The 21,551-nt window shown below is 45.5% G+C and overlaps 1 protein-coding gene across 5 annotated transcripts in view; it reads left to right on the forward strand.

The window, feature by feature from the left end:
* Window positions 1-21,551, forward strand: part of TTC39A (tetratricopeptide repeat domain 39A) — an 87,580-nt gene that overhangs the window by 32,858 nt on the left and 33,171 nt on the right. For all 5 annotated transcript variants that reach the window (XM_050961676.1, XM_050961680.1, XM_050961681.1 and 2 more), the window contains exons 4-7: window positions 4,271-4,347; window positions 9,090-9,157; window positions 16,643-16,707; window positions 17,710-17,809. In XM_050961676.1, the coding sequence (XP_050817633.1) occupies window positions 4,271-4,347; window positions 9,090-9,157; window positions 16,643-16,707; window positions 17,710-17,809 (310 nt within the window). The remainder of the gene's footprint in view (window positions 1-4,270; window positions 4,348-9,089; window positions 9,158-16,642; window positions 16,708-17,709; window positions 17,810-21,551) is intronic.

The following is a 21,551-nucleotide window of genomic DNA, read 5'->3' on the forward strand; positions in this document are numbered from 1 at the left end:
CTCTGTTTGAATGCATTTTCTTTTATAATTTATTGGTGTCCTTCTGGTACTGCAGGGTAATTTCAAATTTCACTACGAAAAGAAAAATGAATAAATTGTAAGTTTTTAGCAAATTATTGCATATTAGCAGATAGTTTCATGTACACAATTTTCACTGTGTCTAATCCCATTTGTTATTTCAGTGAAGGGAACAAGGGAGAAGTGCTGAGTGAGTTAATGGTTGAAATGTAGGTCAATAACTCAAATGGCCCAAGATCTCTTAGACTGAGATCAGATTGTCAGCCTGAATATTGGCAGAGGTGTGCATGGCAGGAACAAATGTTAAATCTTCTCTTCTTGGGCTTTAGCTAATATAGGTTACTGTGTTTTGGGAAATACATGCGAGGGCTGCCTTTTGGACTAGTGAGCTCCTGAGATGGTAAAATCCAGAGGGAGAGACAGTGGGGTCTTATTGGAAGCGATTGTTAGGCTTCTGCTTATGAAACCTTCTCTTGTCACTGACAATCTCCCAGGTACCATCTCATCACTAATCTTCCTTTTTGGGAAAGATTAATGTGAAGGCTTTAGTAAGCAGTTATGGCAACCCCTTGGCCTAATTCTGCAAGGTCTTCAGCACTCTCAGCTTCTGTTGAAATTCGGGCATGCTGCAAGGTGTCTCTGTTAGCACATGTTTTCCTGAGGGGTTTTCTAAGGGAATTGAGGCTCTTTATTTTGAGGACAATCTTCTCGGTTGTGTTGGCTTCAATCGAGACAAATTCTGATATCTTTGCTCACCATGAATAGCACTTCACGACTAATCAGATCGATTAATCAGATCTCAGTTACGTTAGGGTATGTCTACACTGCAGCTAAACACCTGTGGCTGGCCCATGTTAACTGATTCATATTTCCATCTATGAATTGTCATGACGGTTGCACTTCTCTGAGCCCACACAGGTCACAAAGTCCAGAATGAATCACATAAGAGTTGGAGAAAACTTTTTTCATTGAAGGGCTCAAGCTGCAGAATGCATTTTCAGAGTAGATGAATCTAGAGTCTGATTGCTTTTAGAGAACACTGCAAAACCTTCCTGTTTGATAGTAATTCCACCATAATCAGAACAACACTCAACAGCTCTCCTTTCGCCACACACAAACAACTAAGCAAAAAGCCCCTACCCCAAGGACAGCTTTCCATGCCATGAAGTCCCATGGCAACAGAAAAATACCTAATCCATTTTACATAGAAGCAAGTATCAGAGGGTAGCCGTGTTAGTCTGGATCTGTAAAAGCAGCAAAGAGTCCTGTGGCACCTTATAGACTAACAGACGTTTTGGAGCATGAGCTTTCGTGGGTGAATACATGCATCTGAGGAAGTGGGTATTCACCCACGAAAGCTCATGCTCCAAAACGTCTGTTAGTCTATAAGGTGCCACAGGACTCTTTGCTGCTTTTACATAGAAGACTCTCTCTCAGACACCACAGTGATGGGCAGCAATACAGTACTCCACAGTAGATGTATCTACTCCATGTGTAGTCCCATTGAAGTCAATAGGACTTATCACAGAATAAGATCTTCAATGCGAGTCAGAATCTGTCCTATTTTAGCAGATGTTTAGTGCTGAAGTTTTCATTGTCATCTAAGTTTGCTTTGAGGTGTGTTACGAATGTGTGAAAACAATGTGTGGATACACATAATAGAGTCATAGACTTTAAGGTCAGAAGGGACCATTATGATTGTCTAGTCTGACCTACTGCGCAACACAGGCCACACAATCTCGCCCACCCACTCCTGCAACAAACCCCTAACCTATGTCTGAGCCACTGAAGTCCTCAAATCATGGTTTAAAGACTTCATGGTGCAGAGAATCCTACAGCAAGTGACCCGTGCCCCATGCTGCAGAGGAAGATGAAACCCCCCCAAGGGCCTCTGCCAATCTGCCCTGGAGGAAAATTCCTTCTTGACCCCAAATATGGCGATCAGCTAAACCCTGAGCATGTGGGCAAGACTCACCAGCCAGACACCCAGTGAAGAATTCTCTGTAGTAACTCAGATCCCACCCTATCTAACATCCCATCACAGGCCATTGGGCATATTTACCACTAATGGTCAGAGATCAATTAATTGCCAAAATTAGGCTATCCCATCATACCATCCCCTCCATAAACTTATCAAGCTTAGTCTTGAAGCCAGATATGTCTTTTGCCCCCACTACTCCCCTTGGAAGGCTGTTCCAGAACTTCACTCCTCTGATGGTTAGAAACCTCCCTCTAATTTCAAGCCTAAACTTCCTGATGGCCAGTTTATATCCATTTGTTCTTGTGTCCACATTGGTACTGAGCTTAAATAATGCCTCTCCCTCCTTGGTATTTATCCCTCTGATATATTTATAGAGAGCAGTCATATCAATCTCCCCTCAGCCTTCTTCTGGTTAGGCTAAACAAGCTGAGCTCTTTGAGTCTCCTTTCATAAAACAGGTTTTCCATTCCTCGGATCATCCTAGGGCTGGTCTACACTACAGGGGGAAATCGATCTAAGATACGCAACTTCAGCTACGTGAATAACGTAGCTGAAGTCGAAATATCTTAGATCGAATTACCTACCGTCCTCACGGCGTGGGATCGATGTCCGCGGCTCCCCATGTCGACTCCGCTACCGCCGTTCGGGTTAGTGGAGTTTCGGGATCAATAGGAGCTCGTTCGGGGATCGATATATCGTGTCTAGATGAGACGCGATATATCGATCCCCGAGAAATCGATTGCTACCTGCCGATAAGGCGGGTAGTGAAGACGTAGCCCTAGTAGCCCTTCTCTGTACCTATCCCAGTTTGAATTCATCCCTCTTAAACATGGGAGACCAGAACTGCAAACAGTATTTCAGATGAGGTCTCACCAGTGCCTTGTAAAACTGTACTAACACCTCCTTATCTCTACTGGAAATACCTCACCTGATGTATCCCAAGACTGCATTAACTTTTTTCAGGGACATATCATATTGGCAGTTCATAGTCATTCTGTGATCAACCAGTACTCCAGGGTCCTTCTCCTCCTCTGTTACTTCCAACTGATGAGTCCCCAGCTTATAACAAAAAATCTTGTTATTAATCCCTAAATGCATGACCTTGCACTTTTCACTATTAAATTTCATCCTATTACTGTTAGTCCAGTTTACAAGGTCATCCAGATCTTTCTGTATGATATCCCGGTCCTTCTCTGTGTTAGCAATACCTCCCAGCTTTGTGTCATCCGCAAACTTTATTAGCACGCTCCCACTTTTTGTGCCAAGGTCAGTAATAAAAAGTTTAAATAAGATTGGTCCCAAAACTGATCCCTGAGGAACTCCACTAGTAACCTCCTTCCAGCCTGACAGTTCACCTTTCAGTACGACCCGTTGTACTCTCCCCATTAACCAGTTCCTTGTCCACCTTTCAATTTTCATATTAATCCCCATCTTTTCCAATTTAGCTAATAATTCCCATGTGGAACCAGATCAGATGCCTTACTGAAATGTAGGTAAATTAGATCCACTGCATTTCTTTTATCTAAAAAATCTATTACCTTCTCAAAGAAGGAGATCAGATTGGTTTGGCATGATCTACCTTTTGTAAAACCATGTTGTATTTTGTCCCAATTTTCATTGACCTCAATGTCCTTAACTACTTTCTCCTTCAAAATTTTTTCCAAGACCTTGCATACTACAGATGTCAAACTAATAGGCCTATAGTTACCCAGATCACCTTTTTGTCCTTTCTTAAAAATAGGAACTATGTTAGCAATTCTCCAGTCATAGGCTACAACCCCTGAGTTTACAGATTAATTAAAAATTCTGGCTAATGGGCTTGCAATTTCATGTGCCAGTTCCTTTAATATTCTTGGATGAAGATTATTTGGGCCCCTCCGATTTAGTCCCATTAAGCTGTTCGAGTTTGGCTTCTTCCTCCAATGTGGTAATATCTACCTCCATATCCTCATTCCCATTTGTCATTGTGCCATTATCCCTAAGCTCCTCAGCCTCATTAAAGACTGAGGCAAAGTAAGTAATAAGAAGACTAGGAGCACAGTGAGCTCAGAATGCTGTGGGAGATGGATCTTGAGCAGCATTTTCTACCTGTTCTGTTTCATGGCACTGCAATTCTGGTGCATTTTAAACATAAAAGGTGAGATAACAGTGGGTGGGTGCAAGCTGGAGTGGATGTGTGTTTGTGGCAGTATGGAAAGCCAGCTAAATGGTATAGTTTTTCAATGATTCCCCTTGTTCAGAATGACCAGACTTGTTTTTCTTTCCCATTAGGTTTAGGAAGAAATTGACTGTAGCTGATTCCTTTAACAACCTTGTGCATAGACAAAATCTCGAACACTTTACTGAAGGTAAGGTTCCATCTGGCTCATGTAATGGTATTCAGGGCTAACTTTACAGATTCAGTGGTGATGGCGGGTGTTGTTTGGGATCTTTTCAGACACTTGCCACCGGATGCCTGTAGGCTTTTGGGTGGAATTCAAGATGTTGGATGTCACCTTTGGGAGAAATTGCCTCTCTGTGTGATATTGCCAAAGTGGGAATCAGTGGAGACTCTTGAACTGAAACAGCCTTGATTTAATTGAGAGGGACCCTCAAATCATCTGCTTGAGCCTGTTAACCTCCAGACATGCTGCAAAGACAGTCTTTTCTTATATGCATAGTGCAGGATGGATCTTGGAGAAGTTTAGTGGTGGGCAGGGGTTTCTGCTCTTTTGGGACCAGGAGAGGCTGTTTGCTGCTATGAATGCATTTATTGAAAATGTATAAAATCCGAAATTTGCTAATCCTACTAGGCGCTGGTTCTCTGACATCAGTTTCATTACACAGTGTAATTCCACTTCCACATAGGGATGTACAAGTTCTAGCTTTGTTTGCATCTGGGCAACTCAGTCCACGTATCTGTGTAATTAAATTTAAATGGTTATGTAATGCTCTGTTAGATCTCTCTTTATTAAAAAATGGTCATTTCCTTGACAATAAAAACTGAATGTGCGCATACACAGTACACTATAATAACTCACCAAGGGCATGACGCACAATGGGACTAAATGAGATAGGGTCATGTGATTAAAAAGCTTAGCACTATTTCCTAACATCTAGGAGGGAAATAATACTAAATTATTTTTGTCTCATGATCTTGTCCGTCACTTGGATTGTATTTGGTTATGGAAGCAAGAGTGTGTGTGTGTATTTGTTAGTATAGACAGACCCTTGCAAAATAGTTTAACCTGCTAATAATTTGCTGAACAGGATCTTATGACTATCAGAAGAATTGACTCTTAAGGATGGGAGGTGGAAAGTAATTACAGTATTGCCAGCCCTACATGTGTAAAAATCATGAGTTAAGTATCAAAAAATCATGAGATGGGCATAAAAATAATGAAATTTACTAAAGAATATAAATATTGGTATTCTTATTTGTCTCCTGGTGTCTGAGCCTCTAGAGTGCACTCAGATCAAGTTTTCAGACTTTTCTCTATAATCACAAGAGCTAGAAACTTAATGAAAAAGACACAAAAAACCCTGATATTCCCACATGACTCCAGGAGGCTGGGCTTAAAATCCCTGCACCAAATATCACAGGACTCATGAATAAATCTAAAGAGTTGTCAACACTGTAATACTGCATAAAACAAGCTGAACGTGATCTCTGAAGGAAATACAGTAGGGAGACTCAGCCTTGGGTTAGACTATATGACACAAGCCCATGTTAAATGTAGAGCTAGGTATGTTGGACCATGCATTCGATTAAAGTAAGATTATAGTATTCAGTGATCCAGTTCCAAAAACTAAACCAGCATTTCAGATCTTTGGGCCCTTGTGTAAGATCCAGTTCCCCAGCATTCAGATGTGGTATTTTCTTTCTTTTCTATTAATTCTATTTGCTGGGGGGTTAGTTCAAGAGCTTAAAGTGGGCACCATCCACATGTTCATTCTGGAGCCACTGCTGTTTTTATCTTGTGTGACCATCCTCTGTCCAGTTTCTGTTGTGCATCGTTACAGCCTCCAGCCTGGGGTGAGAGGGGCACAAAATAAAGCTCCTCCCTCAAGATCCCCATTAATGCCACCCTGCTAATCTGTTGATTGATGCAGGGCTGGCCTCTGTGCTTTGCACCTCAGGACGGAAAATATTTTTGGCTGCCCCACAAGCAGCCGAGTAGAGGGAAAAAACAAAACAAATGAAATCCTCCAAAACAAAATTGCTGAGTGACGTGGTCCCTTCCTGCCCCTATCTGTTGATCTGGAGCCCCTGGAAGCTGGTGCTCAGGATGACGGCCCTGAACAGAAGGAAGTACCTAGGACACACACCTCTTCCTCAGCTGCTCCTTCTTTATCCTTTCACACACACACACCCCACCCCCAAATGAAGTGTCTTGCCTCCTCTGGCCCAGGGAGAAAAGGACAGAGAATATGATGTCTTTGTGTTGCTGTCTTGCTGGCTCATGTTTGATGCTGCTGTGCTCTCACAGCAATAGTGGTTAGCAGTAATAGCACTTTGTTCTCAAAGCACTGTATTAACATTAGCCACTTCTCACAACGCCCCCGTGAGGCAAGTTGGTGTCATTATCCTCATTATACAGAGCGGGAGCAGAGGCACAGAAACGAAATGATCAATTGAAGACTGGTTGTCTCAGATTTTAGTGAGTGCCCCTTCCTGGCCACCCGCTAGGACTGCTGGGAGGGGCAGGGACGGCTCCAGGCACGAGCACGGCAAGCTGCGGGGGGTGGCCTGCTGGTTGCTGTGAGGGCAGCAGGCAGGCGGGTTTTGGCGGCGTGCCTGCGGGAGGTCTGCTGGTCCCGCGGCTTTGGTGGCAATTTGGCAGTGGGGATGCCAATGGTGTGGCACCAGTGGACCTCCTGCAGGTGCGCTGCCGAATCCTTGTGACCAGTGGACTGCCCGCAGGCGCACCACCAAAAGCTGCCTGCCTGCATGCTTGGGGTGGCAAAAAACATCAGAGCCGCCCCTGGGGAGGGGAATCCAAACCTCTGCTGTGCTGGATCGCTGGGTATTTCAAGCTCTTGGAGCCTGAATGGAGTCTAGCCACTGCCCCACTCTGAGTCCCTGAGCCAGTGGTCCCCAACCTTTTTTGTCTGGTGGGCGCTGAACGACAAGCCACCGAAGACCGTGGCTGGCAGACGAGCATCCGCTGAAATGCCGCCGAGAAGCAGCAACGTCAGCAGGCGTCGCCGCTGAAATGCTGCCAAGAAGCGGCAACGTCAGCAGGCGTCGCCGCTGAAATGCCGCCGAGAAGTGGCAACGTCAGCAGGCGTCGCTGCTGAAATGCCGCCAAAAATCAGCGGCATTTTGGCGGCGATGCCTCTGGATGACGCTGCTTCTTGGCGGCATTTTGGTGGATGCTCATCCACTGGACAGTACGTGGGCGCACATAGATACCCCGGTGGGCTCCATGGCGCCCGCAAGCACTGCATTGGGGACCATTGCCCTAGGCGCATACTCAGGGTGCGGATCTTCTATCTGGCACCACCTCCGAGTGTAAGAACCTTTTGTCCAGCTGCTTAGCCCCTCTGAGTTCAGTGCTGACCCATCACACTCCCCAAGACTTAAACACAGCCCTCCCCCAGAACTACTCCCCAGAGATGTGAAGCTTCTCATTTATAGTTGAATTCCCTTAGAGGCAAGCAGTGGTTGTGAAGCACTCAACACCTGCACGTTGCCAAGTCTAACACTTTTATGCTCTTTTATCCTTAATCATGTACAGCATGGGCAAGCACAGATCATACAAAATAATAAACGTCTGAAACTGCAATATCCCTCACTTGCTATTTCACCTTTCCCTTGGGAGCTGTGGCTCTAGGAAGGCAGGCAGGGAGGGTGTCCCCTGACTCATGCAGGCTGTTACATGGGTGAGTGGTTGCTCCCTCATGAACTGGAGAATGTGGCTGGCCACTAAGCAGACTAGCCTCTACCCTTTTAAAAGCCTCCAGTGCCCTGTGTCTGGTGACACCTTTGCCAGTTCCCCACAAACTCCTGTCTGATGACGTTGATGCCCAAGTGACTTGTCCTCTGCTAAACTAGTTTTACTGGGCAGGGATCATTCTTTTGTCTAATGTGAATAGATTTCCAGTGAATAGGTATCTTCTATTGTGGTCCTTTTGCTACCAGCCTTTGAAATTTTCAACCCAACATGGAGGCAAACAGCACAGAGAAGGCAAAAGGCTGCGTATTCCGTGTGCAGCCTCACATAGACACACAGGGTTCATAATCTCTTACAGAGTTCATAAATCATACAAACATATTCCCTGTTCAGTACAGGAGTGTCAGAACCAGGATTGGAATTCAGGTGGGGCAAAGCAAACTGGCTTATGCCATTTTACCAAAGTGCCTCTCCTTGTGCCGGAGGTAACTCTTCTAGGGTGAGACAATAGATTGGTCTCCTTGCCCATTTGGGGCCCTGTTCAGCAAAGCACTTAAATCAGTGGTTCTCAAACTTTTGTACTGAGACCCCTTTCACATAGCAAGCCTCAGAGTGAGACCCCCCCCCCAATAAATTAAAAAATACTTTTTTATATATTTAACACCATTATAAATGCTGGAGGCAGAGGGGGGTTTGGGATGGAGGCTGATAGCTCGCGACCCACTGAGGGGTCCCAACCCCCGGTTTGAGAACCCCTGACTTAAATACATGCTTGACCTTCAGTATGTGACTTATCCCTTCTCTATGCAGTATAACACTTTAGTTTAAATGCCTTGGTGGATAGGGATGGCATGATTTATATGCTTAAAATTTAAGTACTTGCTTTATTGAATAGAGCCTTCATCCTTATTTCTCTGCTGAGACTGCTACAATTTCTGGTGACAGCCATTGCGTTCTAGACCCCTCTCTGCCAAGATCTGGTCTGAGACCCCCACCGAGCAGCCACTTGGTAACAATTTTGTGTCACTCACTTGGGGTTAATTCAACAACCTGGAAGAAACAAACTCTGATCAGATTTTCCTTTTGAGGTTTTCTCACCCTTTGCATTTATTGTATTCTGTTTCCCTATTTGGGGGTATAATACTACTATTTTAATTCATCTGTTGTCTGATTTGTGTCTTTTTTCCTCTCCCACCCTCACCCTTTCACACTAGAGGAAATTCATGCAGAAATTTGCTACGCTGAATGCTTGCTTCACAGAGCGGCTCTCACATTCCTGCAGGTACAGTACCACCCATTATGGCTGTTAAATGAAAGCAGGAGGGGAACAGGAGGTTTTGGAAATCAGTTGTATACAGATGGAAATGTTTATGTGGGGTATTAAAGTGCACATTTTCATATACCCATGCAAGTGACCCAGGTCCAGTCTACTGTACCAAGTCTCTGGGCCCACATCCTCCCGTGGTTCTCAAACTATTGTACTGGTGACCCTTTCACAGGGCAAGCATCTGAGTGCAGCCCCCCCCTTAATAAATTAAAAACACCTTTTTATATATTTAACACCATTATAAATGCAGCAGGCAAAGCAGGGTTTGGGGTGGAGGCTGACAGCTTGCGAACTGCCCCGTGTAATAACCTCCTGACCCCCTGAGGGGTCCTGACCCCCAGTTTGAGAACCCACTTCAGGGTATTTAGGCACCTAACTTCCATTGAAATTAGTGGGAATTAGGTGCCTAAGACGTGGGCCTTACTTCTTGCTCTCAGAGTTCTATGGAGGCAGCTGCAGTCCATGTGGAGGGAACACCTTGCAGCTCTCTCTAGCACCCCCTCTGCATGACATAGGAGTGATGTTGATGTACTTGGAAAGGAGTTGTCCTCACATTCTTTGGCTGAGTGGAAGGTCACTTCAGTAAGTGTGGCAAGTGTATGAAAGGGGGTGGGATAGCATGGAAGAGAAACAAAGGTCATTGGAGCAGTAGCATGCAGGGGAACTTGTTCCTCTGCTTTCCCCAAAATCCAGTGAATAATCAAAGTAATGAATCTACTTTAACCTCGATGCCAACTCTGCCCACGTATCTACACCAGTGACACCATCACAGGACCTAACCAGATCAGCCACACCATCACTGGTTCATTCACCTGCACGTCCACCGATGTAATATACGCCATCATATGCCAGCAATGCCCCTCTGCTATGTACCTCAGCCAAACTGGACAGTTCCTACATAAAAGGATAAATGGACACAAATCAGATATTAGGAATGGCAATATACAAAAACCTGTAGGAGAGCACTTCAACCTCCCTGGCCACACTATAGCAGATTTAAAGGTGGCCATCCTGCAGCAAAAAAACTTCAGGACCCCCCCAGACTTCAAAGAGAAACTGCTGAGCTTCAGTTCATCTGCAAATTTGACACCATTAGCTCAGGATTGAACAAAGACTGTGAATGGCTAGCCAACTACAAAAGCCGTTGCTCCTCCCTTGGTGTTCGCACCTCAGCTGCTAGAAGAGGGCCTCATCCTCTCTGTTTGAACTAACCTTGTTATCTCTAGCCTGCTTCTTGCTTGCATATTTATACCTGCTTCTGGAAATTTCCACTACATGCATCTGACGAAGTGGGTATTCACCTATGAAAGCTCATGCTCCAATACGTGTGTTAGTCTATAAGGTGCCACAGGACTCTTTGCTGCTCTAACAAGATTGTTCGTTGTTGTTGTTGAAGGGCTGTTACCCCTGGACATTCCACTGATTGTTGTTGCTAGTCAGTGCTGATTTGTGTTATGGAAGAAAAAGCATTGCCTCTCTCTTTCTCCGTGTAGCTTCTGATATCTTCTGTTTAGAATATAAAAGCTAGGCTTCCCACGTGAGCTAACATCAGCAGCTGTCAGCTGAACTTGAGTCTGTGGTTAAAGCAGGTGGGAATGAGAGTTGCAGTTCTTAATTTCTATTCCTGACTAAGGGCTAGTCTACTCTGGCAATGCTAAAGCGCTTTTAAAACTAGTTTTAAAACTTAAATGAAAGTGCTTTACCTCTTATACTTACTAAGAGTTTTTAAAGTGGTTACTTTAGATCAGGGGTCGGCAACCTACAGCACGTGTGCCACCTTTGGCATGCTAGCTGATTTTGCCTGGCATGCAGCTGCCAGCCGGGGTCCTGGCCACTGCGCTGCCAGCTGAGTGAGCAGAACTCCAGGCTGGCAGGAGCCTGAGCAGGGCCAGCAGCTGGAACTCCAGAGCGGCCACAGGCGCACCCCCCGGCTCCCCCCTCGCCGTGCTCGGGTTCTGCAGCTCCCAGGAGCGTGAGCCGCCAGGGTGCGGGGCCCTGAGCCTGCTGCGGGAGGGGCGGTGGCGGGGACAGTTAGGGGCAGGATCCTAGGGGAGCAGTTGGGGGTGGTGTCTCTGAAGGAGGCAGTCAAGATTCCCAGCCAATGGGAGCTGCGGAGCCAGCACTCAGGGCCGGGGCAGCGTATGGAGCCGCATGGCTGTTCCTTCACCTAGGAACAGCAGGGTCAGTTCATCGCTTCCGGGGAGCTACGCAGAGCCAGGTAGGGAGTCTGCCATCCCACATCGACTGGACTTTTAATGGCCCGATATGCGGTGCTGACTGGAGCCTCCAGGGTCCCTTTTCAACCAGGCATTCCAATCGAAAACTGGACACCTGGCAACCCTATGAAGATTTGTGTTGGGAGATATCGGAAATGCCGGTTTCTAGAGCTTTGATGCTTTTCATTCTTAGCAAATGTGACCTTTCTGAATTCCTGGGCTGAAACTGAAGTAAATGTCCTGTTTCTGAAACCTTCCCCCAGTCACTAAACAGAAAGCAGCCTTTAAACTAGTATGTATGATGCCCTGTGGAATGCTCCAGTTGAATGATGGAAATAAACATTTGCTCTATGGAACAAAAGTAAACAGGGTCACGTTGTTCTGTAAGCATTTGCTGCACCGTGATTTGGATTAAACTGTCTGGGGACATGTTATCATACCAGAAGTGACATTCTCATGTATAATGCACAGCTTCTCTCTCATCCATTGCTAATAGATAATGCCCCTCAGTGTGGAATCTACAGGTGGTTCAGTGTTGTTGACGGAGGCTCTGGGACTAAGCCCTACCCTTCAGCGCAGGCTACCAGATTTTCTGCCCCCAGCAGCAGACCAAGTTGGCAGTTCAGTTTCTTCTAGCCATTTTGTTTTCTAACTTTAATTTCTATTTATTTTTGTGCAGTAGTGACTTCATTTCAGCATCTAGCTCCTCTTTCCCTCTCCTGAGGTGAAGAATATCTGGAGTATAGACACTCTCACCCTCTGGTTTCTCTGGTACAGCGCCTCTGAAGTGAGCTTTCTGTGCCTTTCACTGCAGCAGCAAACACAGAGCCAAGTGTTTGAGTTGTTATAGGCAGCTTCTCAGGAGCTTCAGTGGGCCTGGTATACCCCACTGACTCTTGTGCTGCCAGAACATGAGCTTTGAGTTGGAGAGACCTGTGGGGCCTTGACCGCCTCCTGAAATCTCTACTCCCCTGTGGAAGGCTCCATACCTATTTATGGACAACATGCCAATTGGTGGGTACCCTGTCGAGAGAAATGGACCAATTCATAATATGCCAGGTGCTGGAAAGGATACATAGCCACTGGTGGTTCAAAAATCGAGAACTTTTTGAATCCAATGCAGAGAATTGCTCGCCCATGGGTCAAAACTACTTGGCTCTGGCCATAATTTTCCTACCATGGTAAAGATTTGCAAAGATCCAAAACATCATTTTATCATTCATTTCCTGGCAGTGGTCATCTCTAGCCAATTATCTCCTACAGGTAGGATTGCTGGTGCCAAGTACTGGCTCCATCTCTGAATGAGATTTTTCAAAATGCACCCTCCAGATATTTCTTTAAGGACATGGAACCATTTACCGGGTACAATACAAAATTAGATGTCCTTCTCAGATCACCTTCAAAAGTCCATTTATGGGCAGATAAGTACAACCAACATGCTCAAGCAAGTCTCTCAAGGTGGAGTGCATACATGGATGACAAATTGTCAAAAATTTGGAATCCACATTCATTTAATTCACATAGATACACCACTGACAGTGTTGTCAGAATGAAAACATATACACATGACTGCATAGTTCTGACCAGTGGTCCATTTAGTCCAGTATCTCATCTATAATTGTGGCCAGAACCAGCTGATTCAAAAGAAGGTGCAAGAAACCACATTGTGGACAATTATGGTGCTCATAGGGGAAGTTTCCTGCTACCTCCCATGTAAATGTTTATGACTGAAGCATCAGTGTCTATATCCCTTTCAAAAATAAGGAGTAGCCAGGGGTCAGAGCTTCTCTGTGGCAATGGAAATAATACCCCAGACAGAGGAGAATCTGCTACCATTCAAGACAGGTCGCATAAAGAATACAGAAAAGAGGGAAAGGGTCTCTCTGTAGTCCTCCAATGACCCAAAGGCACTCTGAACTTGATAGACAGCCCAGGGACCTCCATTGCACCTGCAGAAAACAACATGTCTCTCTAAGCAGGGACTCCTTCATCCAGACCTGGACCACCTACAGTGACAGCCTGGGCATTGGAAGAGAGAGTGTCATTCAGCAGGGATTTTTCCATTAGCCTCACTGAGAAATGTTGATATCAAGAGAGAACTCAACCAGGAAATTTCACTCCTTGATCTGGTCACATTACATTTCTGGTTTGAGGGGAACAGAAAGCATTTTAGGGAAACAGACTGTCTGTTTTGTACAGTGCCCAGCACAGTGGGGCCCAGGCCCAGATGTTACCATAACACAAATAATAATCATAGAACTGTAGGGATGGAAGGGACCTCGAAAGGTCATCAAGTCGAGCCCCCTGTGCCGAGGCGCAGGACCAAGTAAAACTAGACCATCCCTGACAGGTGTTTGTCCAACCTGTACTTCAAAACCTCCAATGATGGGGATTCTATAGTCTCCCTTGGAAGAATATTCCAGAGCTTACCTACCCCTACAGTCCTATTTTCACTGGATATGGAGAATAATTGATTGGTGTCCTCTTTGTAGCAGCCCTTAACAGATTTGAAAAATATTACCAGGTCCCCGCTCAGTCTTCTTTTCTCAGGACTAAACATGTCTAGTTTATTAACCTTTCCTCATAGGTCAGGTTTTCTAAACCTTGTATCGTTGTTGCTCTCCTCTGGACTCTCTCAAATTTGTCCACATCTTTTCTAAAGTGTGGCACCCAGAATTAGATTCAGAACTCCAGGTGAGGCCTCACCGGCGATGAGCCGAGCAAGACAACTATACAATTCTGTTGATATCAGCTACACTAGAGGTTCTCCAGAATGGTTGATGGGAGTCCTACACAACCAAGCACCGTAGAAAAGTGGGAACCAGCACTAGCGACATTCTTTAGAAAGGAACATCGGACTCCCCACCTGAGCATCCGATGTCAAGATTAATCAGGGCGACAGATGAGACAAACCCGTGTCTGGCTTTTCCAATCACCATTGCCTCTGAAAGACAGGTTTTGGAATTAGTTTCTCTATCTATACAAGAGCCACGCTGCTATTGTCATGAAAAAAATGCTATAGCTCCAGAAACTTTTCAGTTCAATGTAAATTCTTCTCTCCGCAGTTCCTGGGAAATAGCTCTCCCACCTTTTTATTCCAATCCTTTGGAAGGCTGAGACATAAATGGGCATTCCTAGCATTCTAAAGATATATCTCAAGTATATTGAGGACACACACACAGTTCATCTCATTCCCTCCAAAATTCACTGCCTTCAGACCTCAAAGTTGCAGCAGACAAGATATAACCATGCAGCACTTGGCATACTAGGCATCTAGAAAACTATTTATGGAGTAGGAATCCCCCAAAGTGCATGAGCTTCACCTGAGGAGGTTTTGCAAAATAAGTTTCCATTCCTGTGCAGAGACATTCTTTGGTTGGAAGGTTCCCTATTGGATTGGCTCCTTAAATTACAAAATTCTTACTTTTAAAGGTGGGATAAGGGAGATAATTTCCATTCCTGACTAGTATTCTACTATAATAATTACAGCTCTGCTTATCCTCCCCTGCCACTTCTTTGATTCACTGCTCGTTATTTTCTCTTAATGATGAACGTGGAGAGAAGCTGTGCAGCAGAATGAAAAATTTCTTGCCTGATAATTTTCTTCCTGTTAGCAGCTTCTCCCCTCATTCAGACCACCTGTGTAATCTGGTAAATGACTGGTATACAGTTGGTAACAAATTAATTTTTTTCTTTAAAGGGATGCTAATATTCGATTCCTGGAGTGTTTCTTCAGCTTTTTGAGGCACTTTTTTGCTGGCCTGAGTTGAAGGGCAAGGCTTAGTCCTGGAGCCTGCAGCAACACTGGCCTGCCTCTGCATCCCACAGGTGGGGGGCATTGCCCATTAGTGATGAATGAGGAAAGAAGCTACTAACAGAAAATGATCAAGCGGTTTCTCATCTGTTGAGTCATAATTCTTAACTCAAAACAGGGCCGGCTATGGCTTTTTTGCTGCCCCAAGCAGGAAAAAAAACAGGATGTAGGGAGGCCGGGGCAGCGAACCAAAAAAACCCAAAAACCCAGGGTGCAAATGTTCGATGCCACTTACTTGGCAGCTTGCAGCTGCTTCTCCCGGCCACGCTGGTGAGCCTCTGTGCGAGTGGCGGCTGCACTCTGGCTAGTGGGACTCCCTGCGCTGCGGGGGGGGGAAAAAGAGAAGCGGGGCGGCCAGGGCTTCCTTCAGCCGGGGCACTCGCCACGCGGCCCCTCCCGCTGCGCCACCTGCCGGGACTGCTCCGCGCCGCTCCCGCCTGCAGGTGAATTGAAAGTTGGCAGGGAGGGAAGAATGCGGGCTGCTGAGCTTGCTGCAGACCTGGCGCTGGCTGGGGCAGAGTGAGCGCGCAGCCCACTCCCAGCAGGGCGCTCCCCTCCTCTGCGTCACCGCCCCCTACAGTGGTGCACTGAAAGTCATCAATTAAACAAAAGAGAGAAAAACAAACAAACAAACAAAAAAAACCCCACCAGGGCGCAGGGCAGCCGGAGTGACGAACCAAAAAAAAAGGCGGCCATGCCACCCTAGGATTGGATGAGATGCCGCCCCTTAGAATCTGCCACCCCAAGCACAAGCTTGCTTGGCTGGTGCCTGGAGCTGGCCCTGCCAAAGGCCCCTACATATTTTATCTTGTAGATTCCATGTTTCTTATGTTTTGTAATGCAATAGCTGAGCATTTGTTACATTGCTTTTTATGGCTGTGCTACACACTCTACCATTAACACTCAGTAGCAAAAAGAGAGCACATCCAATGTACCTTGTGTTTTTCGTAAACCCAAATTGCATCCTGCGGGATCTTGTGCAGGCAGTCAGCTGTTTGTAGCTGGTGCTGAGCCAGGGAATGTCTGAATCTTAACTGTGCTGAAGGACAAATGGTTCAAAGCTCTTTGCATTCTTTTAAAACAGCCACAGGTGTCTGTACTATAGGTGCTGCTTTTTGCTAACAGCAACAAGGGACAATATGGCTTTATTCCTGTGGTCGTTAATGTGGACTAAAGATCCACAGCTCAGAGTTAAAGCAACTAATCACAGAAAGCATGAAAAAAATGATATTTTAGAGGACAGTAAAAACAACAAAAATGAGAAAAGAAATTCTAAGTCTTAGCCATTTACTGCTCCATAGAGATTCATCCTGTCTGATTCATCTTAAATTGTTTTACTCACATCTATTAATTTCCAGAAAGCAAATGCATTTTAAATTGCTCAGTGCTAATGTGTTTCCCTTCCACCAGGATGAGAACATGGTTAGTTTCATCAAAGGAGGCATCAAAGTCAGGAACAGTTATCAGACATATAGGTAAGTAGGCCTGAATTATTGTATTATCATCATACCAGTTGCCCTTCTGCAGTAAAAAGACTCTGGTGGGAGGGGATGTCTCTCAGAATTAGCATTGTTATTATTTATTTACTTAGGCACATTATGTAAGCTATAATAACTATCTTCAAAATCCAACCCATGCAGATTGGGATATGTGGTCCCCCTCAGTTCACTCCTAGAGAACATGGATTTAATACTGATTGGTGGCTAGCAAGCAAGCCACATCCACATACAGATGCTGTTTATATCCAACCTCCTCTCTCAGTCTGAAAACCAATCAAACAAAAACATCTTGAGTAGCTTTCAACTTGTCAGACAACTTGTTTCCTCTCTACTGTTCTACACACATGCTGCCTTTTGCTTTCCGCCTGAATAACTTCTTTTAGATTATGGAAAAAATAGCCAGGCAAATAAGAACAAAAGCAAAGTCACTCTCAGAGCTCAGTGCGTCCTCTGTAACATGCTGCATCATCCTGCCACGCAATAGTGCAGAGGGCTCTCCTAGAAAAGTTAAAGGTATATGGAAAGTTAAAGTAAAAGGTATATAGAGTGCAAGTTCATAGGTCCGTCATTCGAAAGACGACCATGCAAGTCTACCAAGCTGACATCTCTTCATTTTTGCAAATAGAAGAGATGGTCTCCTTAGTTCATGTACACATAAATCCCAGTATATTCCTGTTGTTTGCATGGTAAAGAATTTGCCCATCACATGTTCAGTTATGGCATGCTTGCTTAGACACCTGGTTTGTTAAAGTTTTGCACGTGTGGAAGGAAGCTGTTCTCTACTGTACAAAGAATAGGAAAGAGAAATGAGCCCTTTTACCACTTCCATGGTTAACAATAGCTTCTGGCTACTTTCATCTGTGTAGATTAGGTGAGACTTCAGAGTTATGACTATAATTGTTATATTTCGTACTGAATTGGGCTAAGTATTTACCTGGTTATCCATGTATTCTGTAATATTATCTTCTGTATTCTTAGGGAACTGGACAGTCTTATACAGTCTCCAAACTATGTTAAAGGAAAGAACTATCTCCATTTTGAAGGAGGTGTAAAGCTTGGTGTTGGAGCTTTCAACCTGGTATGTAAAAGAAGTCTTCACTAAGGCCCCACTGCTGTAAACACTTACATGCTTAACTTAAACACCTGTGTTCTACTGAGTTTAATGGAACCGCTCATGTTTGAAGTTAGAAGTGCAAGTATTTGCCACGTCTGGCCCTCTGCTGGTTTACAGCATCTACAGATATTAACATGATTAAGGGTATGTCTACATTACCCGCCGTATTGGCGGGTAGTGATCGATCTATTGGGGATCGATTTATCATGTCTAGTGTAGACGTGATAAAATCGGTCCCCGATCGCTCTTCCGTTGACTCCAGAACTCCACTGTGTGCAAGAGGCGGACTTGGAGTTGACGGGGGAGCGACAGTGGTCGACTTGCTGCCATCCTCACAGCCAGGTAAATCGACCTAAATCGCATAGATGAAGTTGCGTATCTTAGGTCGACTCTCTCCTCCTCGTGCCCCGCCTTCCCCAGTGTAGACCTAGCCTAAGAAAGATCAAAGGTGAACATACTACACATAAAAGAGAAATCGAGATGAACTGCTATGGCCACGATCCTAGAGTTCACTGTGTGCACGCACTCCTCTGCATTTGCATGGAGCTCAGCTGACTTCAAGGAGTCTCTGCATGAGTGCAAGCGTCTGCCCGTGCAACGTTCATTGTAGGATTTGGGCCTATATTAGCACCCACCGTGGTCAGGACAAAGTAGCTTGCTGGGCCACTTGAGTATCCTGAGCTGTGATCAGTAGTTCAACTGTGGAAAGAGCTGATCACAGCTCAGTCTTCACCTGAGAGCTCCCTGCATGTTTACAATACCTAAAGCTTACAGAAGATGTGTCTGAGACCCCTTTGTGATTGAACTGAAGTACACTGCTTTTGATATGGAATCCTGAAGGCAAAAGGCACCATCCCCAGTCACTGCCACTTCTCCCAGCTAGGGATGGCAAATCAGTTTGACTAAAATAAGAACTAACCAGAACCTAATCTGAACAATTTTCAAAGTTCATAAGCTTAAATTGACTTTTTTGGAGGGGCCGAGGTGGGCAGTGAGGGGAGGCTGGTATGTAGGTGTCTGATTAATTATTTTTGTGCACTTTTCTATGTCTCGGTTTCATCCCACATCAGAAGTGAAAGTACCAGTATGCTGTGAGAGAGAGGATGCTTTTATTGGTAGTATTTTGTTTAAACAGTAACAAGTAAGATTTGGATGTAATGGCTTGATAGGCCAATCCACCCTATCCAGCTCCTGGGAATGCCATAACCTGCTGGCATGATAGGAAGAATCATCAGCACTTTCACCCTAGTTCACTGCTCAGATTTGAAATCTGAATGTTCCTTCTCCTAGACAGTGTCTAAGCGAACCGTGTCTGCCCAGAGTTGAAATCAGAATTTCTCTTCTGCTAGATTCAGTTAGTTCATAGCATGTTATTCCATAATATTTGGTGCAACACTTCTAGGTTGGGGTAACAGACATCAGAAGGCAGGAGGCAGTAGAGAGAGAGAGTTCTTTGAAAGGGGAGTGATTTTAAGACAAATGAAGTTAGAAGGAGAGAAGGATCTAGATCAAGAGGTTTGGCTATAATCTAAAAGATTATGATGGTGGGAACACTGCAGAAGGGAAACGGATGATAGGATGCCAAGAAAAATAATGCAAAAGCAGCAAAGGTCTGTCAGACCTAGAGGCTGGCTACTGACTAGATGGCAGGATCGTATGCAGCAACATGACCAGGTGCCACTTAATGGAGAAACAAGCTAAGGACAGGAATAAATAGCAATGCTGTATTGCTCCCCTTGTCTGTAAAGATGCTTTGGGATGCGAAGATGATTTCTAAGCTGGCCAGAAGCAGGAGTACCAGATAGTTCGTGTGCAGGTCTGATTTTGATTCTGCATGAGTTCAGCCCCATGCTCAGAAAAGCTTTACGGAAACTTTACATAAACTGTGACTATCATCAGTTAGAAACTGAGTCACAGCAGACTCAGTCTGATTATGCATGAATTGGTCTCATACTACTTAAAGTATAGCTGAGTATTTCCGCAGCATCTCTTTTAGTGCATTCTTTTAGTGTTTCTCCCTCCCATAATGCATAGGCGCGACTCCCATTAAAACAATAAGAAGAAAGAATGCAAACTAAAAAAGACGGTTACTCACCTTTGTAACTGTTGTTCTTCAAGATGTGTTGCTCATATCCATTCCAAATAGGTGTGCGCGTGCCGCGTGCACGCTTGTCGGAAGATTTTTACCCTAGCACACTCAGTGGGTCGGCTGAGCGACCCCTGGAGTAGTGCCACTATGGTGCCAGATATATACCCCTGCCGGCCCATCTGCCCCTCAGTTCCTTCTTGCTGGCTACTCCATGGGGAAGGAGGGCGGGTTTGGAATGGATCTGAGCAACACATCTCGAAGAACAACAGTTACGAAGGTGAGTAACTGTCTTTTCTTCTTCGAGTGCTTGCTCATATCGATTCCAATTAGGTAATTCCCAAGCCTTACCTAGGCAGGGGGTCGGAGTGAGATGTTGCAGAATGCAAAACTGCTGAGCCAAAGGCTGCATCATCTCTGGACTGTTGAACCAGAGCATAATGTGAAGCAAAGGTGTGGACCAAAAACCAGGTAGCTGCGCGACATATCTCCTGGATAGGTACACGAGCCAGGAAGGCAGCCAATGAAGCCTGAGCCCTGGTAGTATGCGCAGTGATGTGATTTGGGGAAATATGAGCCAAATCATAACAAGTACGGATGCACGCCGTCACCCAAGATGAGATCCTCAGAGAGGAAACAGGTAGGCCTTTCATTCAGTCTGCTACCACGACAAAGAGTTGGGGTGTTTTAAGAAAGGGTCTTGTCTGCTTAATATAAAATGCAAGTGCTCTTCGGACGTCCAGGGAGTGCAATTGTTGCTCCCATCGCGTTGAGTGTGGCTTTGGGAAGAAGACCAGGAGAAAGATGTCCTGGTTAACATGAAATGCCGAAACCACCTTAGGGAGGAATGCTGGGTGTGGTCGCAACTGCACCTTGTCCGTGTGGAACACAGTATATGGCGGATCCACCATAAGAACCCTAAGCTCGGAGACTCGTCTGGCTGATGTAATGGCTACGAGGAAAGCTGTCCTCCAAGACAGGTAGAGTAGTGAGCAGGTTGCTAACGGCTCGAATGGGGGAGACGTAAGTCTGGTTAAAATCAGATTGAGATCCCAGGTCGGGGCTGGGCGGTGTACTTGCAGGTATAAGCGCTCCAAGCCCTTGAGGAACCTCGAAACAATAGGGTGTGAGAACACGGAATGGCCACCCTCCCCTGGGTGGAAAGTAGAGGTGGCTGCCAAATGTACCCTCAGTGAGGATACTGCTAGGCCCTGCTGTTTGAGAGACCAGAGGTAGTCCAAAATAGAGGGAATCGGGACCTCAGTGGGAGTAAGATTATGCGTTTCGCAACAGCAGGAGAAACGCTTCCATTTGGCCAGATACGTTGACCTGGTGGAAGGTTTCCTGCTTCCCAGGAGAACTTGTCGTACTGATGCACAGCAACGTAACTCTGACTGGTTTAGCCACGCAGCAGCCACGCCATGAGGTGAAGGGCCTGCAGGTGTGGGTGGCGAAGTCTGCCGTGGTCCTGAGTTATGAGCTCTGGGTGGAGTGGCAGGGTAATTGGGTTGGCTATCGACAGGTCGAGCAACGTGGTGTACTAGTGCTGCCTGGGCCACGCTGGAGCGATCATGATGAGGCGCGCTCTGTCCCTGCGGAGTTTTAGCAGGACCTTGTGAA

This window comes from Gopherus flavomarginatus, chromosome 7 (assembly GCF_025201925.1).
Source record: "Gopherus flavomarginatus isolate rGopFla2 chromosome 7, rGopFla2.mat.asm, whole genome shotgun sequence".
Taxonomy (NCBI): Eukaryota; Metazoa; Chordata; order Testudines; family Testudinidae; genus Gopherus; species Gopherus flavomarginatus.